The sequence below is a fragment of the Carlito syrichta genome, unplaced genomic scaffold, assembly GCF_000164805.1.
Source record: "Carlito syrichta isolate Samal-C Ts95f unplaced genomic scaffold, Tarsius_syrichta-2.0.1 Scaffold303981, whole genome shotgun sequence".
Classification (NCBI taxonomy): Eukaryota; Metazoa; Chordata; class Mammalia; order Primates; family Tarsiidae; genus Carlito; species Carlito syrichta.
Genome location: NW_007248077.1, coordinates 144382 through 157940, shown reverse-complemented (window position 1 = coordinate 157940; position 13559 = coordinate 144382). Strand labels below are relative to the sequence as shown.

At 47.1% G+C, this 13559-nt stretch overlaps 1 protein-coding gene across 1 annotated transcript in view; it reads right to left on the bottom strand.

Annotated features, from left to right (window-relative positions):
* Window positions 1-13559, bottom strand: part of LOC103261674 (protein prune homolog 2) — a 155845-nt gene that overhangs the window by 3411 nt on the left and 138875 nt on the right. The window contains exons 7-8 of the mRNA XM_021712981.1: window positions 4710-11280; window positions 3613-4378 (exon numbers count right to left, since the gene is read on the bottom strand). Of these exons, the coding sequence (XP_021568656.1) occupies window positions 3613-4378; window positions 4710-11280 (7337 nt within the window). The remainder of the gene's footprint in view (window positions 1-3612; window positions 4379-4709; window positions 11281-13559) is intronic.

Here is a 13559-nt window from a genome sequence, read left to right as displayed (position 1 = left end):
TGGAACTACAGGTGCGCGCTACCACACCCGGCTAATTTTTTTGATTTATTGTAGAGATGAGGTCTCACCAAGTTGCCCAGGTGGGTCTCAAACCCCCGAGCTCAAACAATCCTCTCACCTCCACCTCCCAACGTGCTGGGATTACAGGTGTGAGCCGCCGCACCCAGCTAATGCCCATTTCTAATTGTCCCTCTGAGAGCCGCAGTATGACTTTTATGGGTCCTGGGCACTTCTACCTTCATAAGTCCCTTCTTTCATTAAAAAAAGTTTTTATTTTTTTATTTTTTTTTTGGCCACCGCAGCCTCGACCTGCTGGGCTCTGGCGATCCTGCCCCCTCAGCCTTCCGAGTAGCCGGAATTACAGGCGCACGCTACCACGCCCGGCTAATTGTTTTTTAATTTATTGTAGAGATGAGGTCTCACCAAGTTGCCCAGGCGGGTCTGGAACCCGCGGGCTCAGGCAATCCACTCGCCTCAGCCTCCCAAAGGCGCAGGATTCCAGGCTGAGCCACCGACCCGGCTGACTAAAAAAAGTTTAAAAAAAAATGTATTGTATAACTATGTTGGAATAAAGCCTATATAATCCACACAGGAGTCAATCATTTTTTTGCTTTTGACTTTGAAATAAATGAAAACATTCTCGGTTGGGTAAGGTGGCTCCCGCCTATAATCCTAGCACTTTGGGAGACTGAAGCGGGAGGATTCCTTAAGCCTAGGAGTTTGAGACCAGCCTAGGCAACTTAGTGTGACCCTGTTTCTACAAAAACCAAAGAAATTAGACAGGCATGGTGGTGCACATCTGTAGTCCCAGCTACCGGCTGAAGTTGGATGGCCTGAGCCCAGGAGGTGGAGGCTTTTGTGAGCTGTGATCATGCCACTGCTCCCAAGCCTGGGTGTCACAGTGAGACTCTGAGTCAAAACAAGCAAACAAAAAGCATTCTCATAGGTTCCTTAAAATATGGCGGGCCCTGGGGACTTTGTCTCCTGTGTCTCACTTGTGTCATTCTTACCTTGCAGGGTGCCCGCTGGAAAGTGAGACAGTGCATGATGAAGTCCATAGCAAACACCTGAAATTGGTAGCCATTTATATTTAAACTGACACTGGTCATGAACTATCTTGACTTAAACATCACATGACTATTTACCTTTTCACTTAAGTCTAACTCTTTAAGTAAACAGAGCTGGGAGTGTGTGTGTGTGTGTGTGTGTGTGTGTGTGTGTGTGTGTTTTTGAGTTGGAGTCTCACTCTGTCGCCTAGACTGCAGTGCAGTGGCCACTCCTGGCCACCGCAGCCTCGACCTGCTGGGCTCCGACAATCCTTCCACCTCAGCCTTCCGAGTAGCCAGAATTACAGGCGCGCACTACCATGCCTGGCTAATTTTTTGATTTATTGTAGAGATGAGGTCTTGCCAAGTTGCCCAGGTGGGTCTCGAACCCGCGGGCTCAGGTAATACACTCACCTCAGCCTCCCAAAGCGCGGGATTACAGGCTGAGCCACTGAGCCCGGCTGTGGGAGTGTGTTTTGAACTAGTGGTTCTCAAACTTCAGCCTGCATCAGAAGCTGAAGTTCAGTTGGTGAGGGCCCCATCACCAGAGTTCTGGATTCAGAGAGTCTGGGGTGGGGCTGATTATTTGCATCTCTAACAAGTGCTCAGGTGATACTGATGTTGCTGGTCTCCGGACCCCACTTAGAGAACCACTGTTTTATTTGTTTTGTTTTTAGTTGGGGTCTTGTTCTGTTATCCAGGCTGAAGTGCAGTGGCATCATCACAGCTCATCGCAGCCTTGACCTCCTGGGCTCAAGCGATCCTTCCACCTCAGCCTCCCCAAGTGCTGAGATTATGAGTGTGAGCCACCACACCTACCACACCCGACTAGAACCACTGTTTTAGATGACTCTGTATCCTCCCAAAACCTCGCACAGGGGACACTTTCAAATACATTCAGAGGAAATTATTTATACAAAAGTCATACAAACGCAGGCAGGAAAATTTGTTTGACCTTGCTCTCACAGTGAGAAAAGTTTCACTTCTACAGGCGCTGAGTGAAAAAGGATGAGCTAAGAAATCTTGCTGAAAGAAACAGTGTTGGTGGCACAACTGAACAGTGACTGACATCTGTGGATTTCAGGGGCATGAGCAAAATGCAGACAAGAAGCCAAACAAGAGCTCTGCCAACTCACGGCTGCCCGAGTTCTTAGCTCAATCTATAACAATGCCAGCAGGACTGCTGGGACCCATCTGCTACTCTCTTTCTGATAAAGAATCTAGGATCACTCTGGAAGGAAATTGGTTGACAGGAAAACAAAAGAACGAGGAGGCCAACTGAACGCAAGGAAGCTGCACTTGAACCTGGTACAACATGCAGCTCCTCGGACACATTACCAACCCTCAACATATCCTGCCATTTCTTCGGTTGTCTGTCTTCCTTGCAGTGAAGAAATGTGATTTGTGAGTGCCACATCAATCCTGGACACATTCTGTTTCCACACAAATTAAGTTAGCAGAATTTAAAACTGCAGGGAAGCTTGAGATCTTCTGGTCCAATCCACTAATTCACACATGAGAAAACTTGAGCCTGGAGTTAATCCTAAACCATACAACCCAGGAATGCTACAGCCAGGCCGGAATCCGATTCCTTGACTCACGGTGGGTATGTGGTGTCCTTTAAACTCTCAACTTGAGTAGGAAAAGGACACCTTTTCTCTATTACCTTTTAATAAGGAAGCGTAACTTCTCCCTTCACTTAAGTTACTTTTCACAATTTGCCCTTTTGTCCCTGGAAGCAGGAGGGCTTTATAAGGGCAAATGAAGAGAGATAAAGCATCTCAGCAGAGCCTGGAAGCTTGAGGGCAGTGATGACATTCTGTTTCCTGCTCCATACCCATTGGCTTGCTGGAGAAACAGCACAGAGCACATTCTCAGAAACCATATGGTAAGTGAATGAGTGAATGAATGAATCACTGATGGTGATTTGCCATTTTTTTCAGGAATATTTGGAGCCTGCTGTGGCTTATCCTTATCTCCACCAGTAAGTTAGGTACTTACATAAAACCAAAAAACGTCTTTTCTGTAAGCTAGGCAGTGTGTCAGCTGGGAAAGTATGGGCTTCGAGGTGGAAAGCGTCGAATCCCAGAATGATCACTCTGGTTACTTAATTCTAGGCAAGTTCTAGAAGCTTTTTGAGCCTTGAGTCCCCCCACCCCACCTTTTCTCTTCCCCCCAACGGTGTGTAAGGATTAAATGAGATAATATGTGCAAACTGTCTTGCACATAGTAGGTACTGATTAAATGTTAGTACCATTCCCCTTCCGCTTCCAACTGTTAGTATAAGAGTCATATTGGTATTGACGTGGGTGAGGTGGGTAGCTGGGAGGATAGGTCTGAGACTCTGAGTGAACACTGAGGGGTCTTTATGGCTGGGAATATACACAAATCATCCTGTGGTTACAGTTATCTGTAGCTGTTTTTACTGATGGTGTGTTATCCAATAAGTGCAAGCGAAACTCCCATCATCCAAGCATTCCTCATATTTCACCACTCCTCACCATTTCCCAGGTTTCTAAACAAAATGATTTTCAGGGAAAAAAAATAAGTCTAGTTTTTTGCTTACCCTTTTGGTCTTGGTTTCCTGGTTCTGGGCTCAAGGAACTCTGTCTCCTCCTCCATTTCCGTGTCAGGAATCGTGTTTTTCTGAGCAGGCTGTGGTGAAAGCATTTCCCATTCATATTCGTGGGTGACAGCTGGCAGCGCAACTGCATCCGGGCCAGCCCTGCCTCGGCTCTTGTTTTTCTGTGATTGGCTGACCAGGCCAGAGGCTTCCTCTAGTGCTAAAGATTCTGGAGGCTTCGTTTCTTCCAGAACCTGCATCTGGGGACCTTTGCCCAAGCTGAGATCAGAGAACGGCTCTCCAGTCTTGCCAGACTTCTCAGGCCCCACGGCCCTGGCTTCCAAGGATGGATCACCAGCCTCACCAGAGCCCAAGACCATCCAACTCTGGTCTTGTACAGGGCTCTCAAGAGATGATTTCTCGTCACCTTTGGAAGGGATTTTCTCTGCAGAGTGGTCTTTTCTTTCATTTGAGGAGGCAGGCTGACATGTGTCTGGGAAGCTTGCTATCTCAGTTCCTGGCGGGCCTGGTTCTGCAGAACCTATGCACGATTCATCGAAATCAGATATGCTTTCTCTTGCTTCACAGTTTTCTGGTTTCAGGGGTGAATTTTCTTCATGATTTACAAGTATATAATCCATGTGCAGTGCTTGGCGATCTTCACTCTTCTCTGTGCATCTTTCTTCCTTGTCTTCTGATTTTACCTGCTCGGACTCTTTGGCAGGAATTATTTTTTCTTCTTCCAACTCTAATATTTCCTTGCTGGCACCTAGAAGTGGAAGTTGAAGGTGGGAAGGAGAGAACAAGCCTTAATTAACACATTATGTGATTTGTGATCTTTGCAAATGATCATCTAAAAAAGGAGGAACTTAATAGATATTTTTATTTTAGAACTGTTTAATTTTCTTGTGCTCTATCAACCACAGGTATTATATATACATTAGATTTTACTGCTTTCATAGAGGACTTGCTTATAGGCATGCATCGCAAATATAGTTAGTTTCTCTCTTCCCTCCTTGGTAGAAGAGTATGTCTTACAAATGCATGGATTTAGTCAAAGCAGCACTGTCTTGGGGGTGGAGGAATGGGATGATTCTTACCATTTGCTGGTCCCATGTCTCCACCTGCTGGTGACTCAGAATGATCCGTTTCTACTTCCCAGTCGATATTTGATGGAGACAAAATGTTGGCGCCTGCTTCCACAGGCGAAGAAACGGACTCTGGGTTTTCATGAATATGTAGTACAGCCAACTGGGATCCAGGTCGGATTTTGGTCTCAGCCTGGTTTCCCTCCCTTCTTCGATCAGGAAGGGCAGAAAGCACTATCTCTGCCGCTTTGGGCCCCAGAGACTCATCCTCTGAAGACCCAGCATCCTCTATTTTTTCCGCGCCACGGGTAGATTCTGTGAGATAGGACAAATCGAAGGGAGGAGTATATGGGGCCAGCGGTTGCTTCAGAGTGTCTTCTTCCAAAGAAGGGTCCCCACCATAGAGGAAGTGCTCTGGCTCTCTCATGAAATCTTCATCGATATTCTGGCCCATGACATCATATTCAAAATCACCCCACGAGGCTTCAGACGAACAGATGTCGTGCTTCCCTGGGTCCCCGTCCACTGGTGTTTCGGGATGGCCTTCTGATAATGTCAGTCTACTCATGTCATCTATCGTTCCCGTGGATGTGTTGAGACCCGAGGCCTCGCTGAAACTGTGGTCAAAGGCAGCTTCGCTTACATCCAGGCAGGTGTCGGAGGCTAGCAAAGCATCAGGAACTGTGGCAGGATTCTCCATGGCAAAGGGTGGCTCACAGTCCACCAAGGCGCTTGCCCCCGAGTAACTTTCAGGAGAAAAGCCCTCTGATACCCAAAAACCGCTGCTATCTAGAGTTGGCTCTTGGGGAGCTGCAAAAGTGCCGGTCCCCACAGTTTCAATCCGTGGGATTGTTCTGTCAACAGGTTCCAAAACTGGTGCCATATCTGGACTGCTGACTCTTTCTGATGCTTTGAAACCTGTATCGTCACCATTTATTTCAGAAGGTTCAGGAGAAGCTTTATGAGAGGCAGGCTGAGATGAGCCATTGATGTTTGCTTGATCGCTGATGGAAGGCAGTGGGATTGCATTTTTGGGAGCGCATTCTGAATTGCAAGGGACATATTCCAGCCCAGACTCCTGACCAGCTGCTTCACTCCTCTCTGGCTCAGTGAAGTGAAGCTCACTGGATTCCACCTCAGGTTCCATGCAAGCACTGAAGTGCTGCTCAGACTCCCGCTTCGGTTCAGAATCATGACATATATCAGGGCTGTTGGAAGCCTCGGAGTTGCTGTCATGGTCGCAGTGTGTCAGTATATCAGGGTTCTCACCATCTGCTTTCAGACTGAAGGGCTGCTTAGCATCCATCCACAAGTCAGGCGAAGCCGAGGCCAGTTGCCCACCCTCTTGGAAGTTGCCATGTAAAACATCTGGAATAAAAGTACCTTGGGGGTACTCACTCGGAGAAGAATCATCCCATTCAGAGCCTGATTCCATCATCAATTGGGTGGGAGAACTAGGAGCAGGGAACTTTCCTGTGGCAATGCTTGAATCTGTCATTTCTCTGGGACAGGGTTTTTCTTGTTCCCACCAGTTTGCTTCTTGAGACTCAACAGTTGAAACATTAGCTATAACATATCCATTTTTGTTTGTGTGAGGACACGCTGGTTCTGGCTGATCCCAGACTGATGGCTTGGTATCTCCACATTCTTCTAGGGTAGGTGTTTCAGGAGTGAGTTCATCAACAGGAGAAGACACGAAGGTTTGCTCTCTTGAGTCTTTTTCTTTGAGTTGGTCCAATATTACAAGCTGGCTAAACTGATCAGTATCTGGGTCTGACTGCCTTGGTTGAATGTTCCAGAGTTGCCCGGGGGAGTTTCCCTCATCACGGTCCAGAAAAGGAGACTGAAGTTTGTCAGTGAAAGGATCAGTGCAGTGTGCTTCTGCGGGCTCAGTGTGCTCCTGAATGGGGCCTCCCCAGGGACCTGAATTTTGGTAGACTGAAGATTTCACCATCTCTAACACATTACCTGAGTCAGAAAGTTCCCCTTCAAGCATACTCTCAGTTTGTCTCCCTTCCTGGAGTGGGGCGTTCCACCACTCAGTGCTATCGGCTGAGAAGCCCAGCATTTCCAGTTTAGAGTTACCTTCCTCCTTTGGCTCCATTTCTGGGGACATTTGCCATCCGACATCTCCTGTCTTCTCTGTTTCTGGGGAAGATCTCGTCTCCTTCTCTACTGCTGTCATCTGTTTTTCAGTCTCCATTAGTGGTGAGAAATTCCAGTGATCAGGACTGTTTTGTTGAGTGTCACAGAATGGGTTTGACTTATTCTCTGTTGGTTCTGAACTGCCTAGGTAGTCAGAAAAGTCCTCAGACTTGGGATCGGCTGTGATCAAGAACTTATTAGATCCATTCAGTGAATCCCAAGCTCTGGATTCACTTGGAGCAGCGTGGCAAGTATCCAAATGGCTCTCTTCCTCCACTGACTCTTCACCATCGACACTGTCACCATCAGAACCTGAGCTTGTTGAAATGTCCTTGGCATCCTCTGGCTGCTCAGTTTCAGGAATGTCACGTTCATGGCTAACTGTTAGATTGCTTTCCTGATGTGCACCTGAATATTCAGAATGTTTCCCTGTTTCAGGACTGGATAAAGAGGAAAAGGTATCACCATCAACTGAGTCATTCCACATCTCTAAAAACTTAGGAACTTTGTGATCAAAGCTCTTTTCAGACTCATCCGTTCTGGTTTTCTCTAAGTCCTCCATATCAGCAATTACTTCTACTTGGCCATCAGTGGAAATTAGTTCAGATTCTTGGCGATTCTGTTCACTCCAGTCATCTGGGTTCTCTTTCCGGTGCTCAGTACTGGGTTGTTGGCCCCAGGAAGACATTGCAGCTGAAGAAGAATCATTCAGGTCAGGACTTGATGCACTTGAATGAGTACACTCACTAGAGATACTATCTTTGTCATAATTCTCAGGTGAACTGGCTCTGGAAAGGCTATTTTCAGTTCCCTTGACTTCAAGGTTCTTAGTTATCTCAGAACTTGTGCAATGGACCTGCATATCACTGTCTACAGGGCCACCCCCAGCATCAAGGCTTTGGAGAGTTTCCTGAGATAGCCTTTTGCTCACTCTTTCTGGCTCCAGAAGGTTACATTCTTCAGTTTTCTCAAGATCTATTTCAGGTAAAGACACATTTTGTGTTAACTTCATCCCATCTGAAACCTCAGCCGTTTCACCTAAATTTCTCGGATTCTCGAGTTGCTTTTCATAGGTATCCTTTGCCTGCAGGTTGTCTGTGGAGATCTCTGTTTGCACCTCACAGGAGTCTAGGTGGTACGACCCCTTCTCAGACTCCAAAGGCTCCTCTGGTTCCTCAGTTTGAGGACTAAAAGTGACTGAAAGAGAACTGACTTTGCCTAAATCACCGCAGATTTCTTGATGCTCAGATGCAGCTGGAGAAGAGATTTCCTGGTCACCTTGCCCCTTTCCAGAAATCCCTGAGGTGCTATCCATCCCAGAGCCTACTACCTCCTCCCCATCCAGGGGCCCCCTGTCAGTGGCTCCTTGGGCTTCCGTCTCTCTCTCACTTTGTTCATAGCTGTGATCTTTCCATGGCTCTGAGCGCGTAAAATGCCCTGGATTCTCAAGGCTTCTTGCCAAGGAGGCTGGATCACTCTGTGGGGTTTCCCTCTGTGTGCCTTGGTTGTCAAGATAGGGTATAAGAGCTCCTGACTCTCTGGGTCCAGAGGCTTCTGGCACACCCGGGGTGTGAGTGTCCTTAACATTTGCTGAATGGTTGGAAACTTCAGGAGGTGTTTTGCTTTGTTCTGAATCTGTAATATATGGTGAGTCTGGTGATGTGAATGATGACATGTCTTTATCTCTCATGACGGAATCCCAAATACTGTTTGCAATGAGCTGGCCATTCTTCTCACTCAGCATGTGATATTCATTGGGAGTAGTGTCCTTGGCATGGTCAGCAGAGGTAGGAAGTTCCCAATCTGCCTGATTTGCTTCCTGATACTCCACACCCCATGGTTCCAGATGTCTCACTGAAAACCGGGTTTCTGGTTCAGTCCCTTCAGCCATATATCCTTCTGCCTGACCATCACTGGGGATCGCCACACCCCCACTGCAGTCATCCCAGTCCAGGTCATTGTCCATATCTGAGATGGTCGCAGAGGACTGAGTGTCCTCCAGAATGACTCTGTTCCACAGGTCAAGATTGTCGGGGGCCACCTGCCGGGAGTTGGTGTTGCTGTGTAGAAGTGTGAGTTGTCGGTTTGTTTCATTATACAGCTGCATCATGCTGGGGTCGTCGTAACTGGACTGGCTGCTTTCCCCTACGTCATCCTCCACGGAGATGTTCTTGCCATTGGTGGGCTCTGTCTTGAGTAAATCTTTATCTGGGTCTTGAATGACATTTATTTCAGGGCTATTATCTGCATGAGGTAAAGCCCACATGTCGAGGTTCCCAGGACCTGAACTGATTCGATTTCTCGGTGGCTGTTGAGAGGACTGAAGAGGAATTTCAGCCTCTCCTGTGATGGCGTTTGCATCTTTTGCCACAAAACCTTCCTCTTTTGCAAATGGCTTGTTTTCGGTTTCTTTTTCGTCCATGGCAAATGTTGGTGATGTGTAAGAGTCAGAGGTGGAGTAGTTGGTATCTAAGGGAGAAGGCACTGAATCTTCTCCCATGTTGGTTGCACTATAATCAGAACACTTATAGGCCAAGAAGGAATCTTCCCAAGGAGCTAAGACATCTGACCCTCCTTTCTTAACGCTGTCTTCAAAAAGGTTCCAGGAATCTACCTTTTCGTATACCTTTTCCTTAGTTTGAGGATCCACTAACCCGTTCTTATTTTCCTTTGATAGCTTAGAATTATTCCATGCCTGATCCAAATCAGAACTGGGGTGTCCAGATACGAGGATATTATTCCTGGAGTCACTGTTCTTCTCGTTCCAGATTTCTGGAGTTGCTTTCGTATTTGCCTCACTGGGTGAATTGTCCAGTAGGTCTTCTGAAGAGAAAGAAAACCCACTTTTTGCCATGACCCACTCGTTCGGGTCTCTCACAGAAGGTGTCTCACCACTCGTGGGGTGAAGATTCCAGGTGTGTTTTAAAGCCCCGGCATGATCGTCTTTGCCAAATGCACCCCAGACCGGGTAGGACGCTGCAGCCACTGGGTCACCATCATTTGTGGGATGGCCCCATGGCTCAGGCATTGCCATGGGAGAGCGACCAGAATGCCACAGAGCTGCAAAGTCTTCTATCAGGTGGTTTGTTCCCTGAGAAGCGATTGGCGAATGTGATTTCTCCGTGGGCAGGTTCTGAAACTGCAAGCTTTCCTTATTTTGGTCTTGAATGTCATTGATACCCAATTCAGGCTGACCAAATTCAGACTCCCAGGGACCTGACTTTGTGAATTCGAGACTCTTTGTTTGAAATACAGAATCCGAGGCTCTCCTATCAACGGAACTTGGCTTGTGATCCTTCCATGATTCAGGGCTCTGGAAGACAGATTCCTGTTCACTGGAACTCCACGCATCCGCAATATTTTTGGAGTCAATTTCCAAACCACCCCACCAGCTGCTGCACCGCGCACGGGTCTGGGGTGGCGTGCAGCCCGTGTCGATTGCTTTTTCGGTCATATCTTCTGGATAGAGTGAGGTTGGTTCTTCAGCAGACGGTGAACTTTCTACAAAGCTGTTCATAGGTGTTGGTGGGATCCTCTTTCCAATGTTTTTGAGGCTTTCTGGCGAAGGAGAGTCATCTCCCACCAAACCTGTCAGGCTCAAGTTTCCTTCAGAGTTACCTCCGGGACTTTCTTGTCTCTGCACAAACTCCTCATCAAATTCTACAAGGCTATCCTTGCCGGCCCCTGGCAAAAGTGAACTGGATGAATAATTCGATATGTTGATACCCATCCCCTCAAGTCCTTTAGACCCAGCCGGGAGCTGTCCTTCAGATAAATCGCTGTTGGGAAAGAACTCATCTGCTGGGGAGTAGTCTGCAGAATGGGAAGATGGTTGAGACTGTCCAGAAGCCATGGGTGCTGGGTCAAAGTTGAAGAGGTCAAAGTGTTCATTGTGTTCTCCGGACCGTGCATGCTCCTCTGCCACCGCCCCTTCGGGGATGGGACTGTAGGAGTCGAGTCCTGGGAGGAGGCTGTGGTGTGGCCCTGCACCTTCTCCCACAGGGCTGTCATCACTGAGGAAAACAGAGCTCTCCTTAGAAGAACGGCTGCTCCTAATGGTAGCCAGGCCACTGTCTGGGCTGACGAGGTCTATGTTGACATCCACCTGAGCCTGGTTAGAATCAATGAGATCTGGAGGGTTTTCTATGAAATTCACGGAGCTAGGCTGTGGCTCTATGTCGGACCCATATAGCTCCATAATGCCGGAAGATCCCTGGGAGAGGGGGGCACTGCCTGCCACAGCTTCTGTTGAGGACGTCCGGCTGTTGGAGACCATCTCTGGACACCTCCTGTTGATGACTTCCTTGACAAGGAGAACCACATGATCACAAGTCACCGAGGGGTCCTCCTGCTGGTACACCAGGATCTCATCACAGCCACAGTCAAAGGGTTCCAGTTCTAGGCAAGGGTTCTGGCACTCTTCCAACTCACAGCAAATCTGTGGGAGGTACAGGCAGTTGTGTGAGCGCTTATTCATTCTCTGCACTTTGCAATTTTTTTCCTTAAATTTTTAAATATAAAATTAAACAGTGAGCCGGGTTCGGTGGCTCAGCCTGTAATCCTGCGCCTTTGGGAGGCTGAGGTGAGTGGATTGCCCGAGCCCGCAGGTTCGAGACCCGCCTGGGCAGAAAGACCTCATCTCTACAATAAATCAAAAAATCAGCCGGGCGTGGTAGTGTGCGCCTGTAATTCCGGCTACTCGGAAGGCTGAGGCAGAAGCATCGCCGGAGCCCAGCAGGTCGAGGCTGCGGTGGCCGGGAGCAGCCACTGCACTCCAGTCTGGGCGACAGAGTGAGACTCCAACTCAAAAAAAAAAAATAAAAATAAACAATGTTCATTTGTCTAAAAGAAGACTCTAAACAGCAGAGATTTGTATACTACAAAACATGGAAAGTCCTAATTAATATACTACCAACCTTTTCTCCAATCCTATCAAATTCTTTGCAATTTACTCAAAATCTAGCTGCTTGATTTTTTTTTTTTTTTTGAGTTGGAGTCTCACTCTGTCACTCAAAATAGAGTGCAGTGGCATGCTCACAGCCACCACAGCCTTGACCTGCTGGGGCTCAGGCAATCTTTCCGCCTCAGCCTTCCAAGTAACTGGAACCACAGGTGTGCACTACCACGCCCAGCTAATATTTTGATTTATTGTAGAGATGAGGTCTCGCCAAGTTGCCCAGGCTGATCTCGAACCCATGAGCTCAGCCAATCCTCTCACCTCGGCCTCCTAAAGTGCTGGGATTATAGGCGTAAGCCAACCTGCCCAGCAAGCTGCTTGATTTTGATGGCTCCTGAAAGTTATGAATAAAGAGGTTTAAACCCATCTAACTTCTTTCCTGGAGTAATATAATACCGTTATTTTTGAAAACTCAAGTTACATTCCTGTTGGGAGATGTTGTAATATAATACCATCTTCCAATAAGAGTCTCACTTGAGTTTTCAAAAAAGCAGAGATAATGTTGGTTGCTGACAAGAACTCAGGGCAAAGTGTTAGAACAAAGGGAGATGTCAGGAGAGAGGATCTTATATAAGGGCCGGCAACCAGGTCTGCTTAACCTCTGACAGCCTCATGCTGCAAAAGAGAAAGTACGAAACACAAAGAAGCTTCTGGGGGCTGAACTTTCCAACAGAATTCGGACCCCATCTAGTTCTTCCTGACCCAGAGAACACAGACATAGAATCCAGAACAGACAAAGCTGATCTGGGAAACAGGAGGATACTGTGATATGGTCAGGGTGAGGTCAGAACTGGGCTGCTGCTCTCTGACTCTCAGGATATGTCAAGCGAATTTTGCCACACTGGGTCTTTGAAATGGATTAGTGGAAGTAAAATAATAATAATAACAGCTACCTACAGGATTAGTGGAGGTAAAATAACAATAATAACAGCAATAACAACTACCACAGAGCTCACATAGTCATAATAATAACCAACATTTATTGAGTGCTTTCAAATGCCAGGCATGGTTTGAATGCCAGGGTTTTACTATCATTGTCTCCTGTACTCCTCACAGTAATTCTGCAAGGTAGGGACTCTTTTTTTCCCCTCATTTTTAAGATTATTTTTATTTTGTAAAGATGGACTCTCACTCTGTTGCCTAGACTGGAGTGCAGTGGCACAATCATAGCTCACTGCAACCTGGAGCTCCTGGATTCCAGTGATCCTCCTGTCTCAGTCTCCTGAGTAGGTGGAACTATGGGTGTGCATCACCACATTCAACTGAAGCATCATTTTTGTTGCTCTTTATTTCTCACTTTATTGCACAAAACTTTTAAGTTTGATTATTTGATGGGTGGAAATAATTGAAGACACTTCATGGGTTCACTTGATGACACCAGTATCCTCTTGTGAGTAACAATTTGTCTCCACAAATGAGTTGAAAATGCATGGGTAGGGACTCTTTTTATCACCATTTTATCGATGAGAAAGTGAAGACACAGGAAGGATAAATAACTTGTCCAACAACACGCAACTAACAAGCAAAGGAGTCTGAGTTCTGAACTTGGCAGTCGACTTGCCGAGGCTGACTCTTAGCCAGCTGGGTGGCCACACAGAGGGAGCCCCTTGGGGACAGAATCTTAACCCTGTCTGTGTAGCTCAAGAGTCTGAGTAGCTCCTGGCTATTGCCTGGGTGGGAGGGGGATGGGTGGGAGAGAAGAGAGCTTTTAACCCCTTCATATGCTTTTCTACTTTCGTCTACTTTTTTTTTTTTTTTTT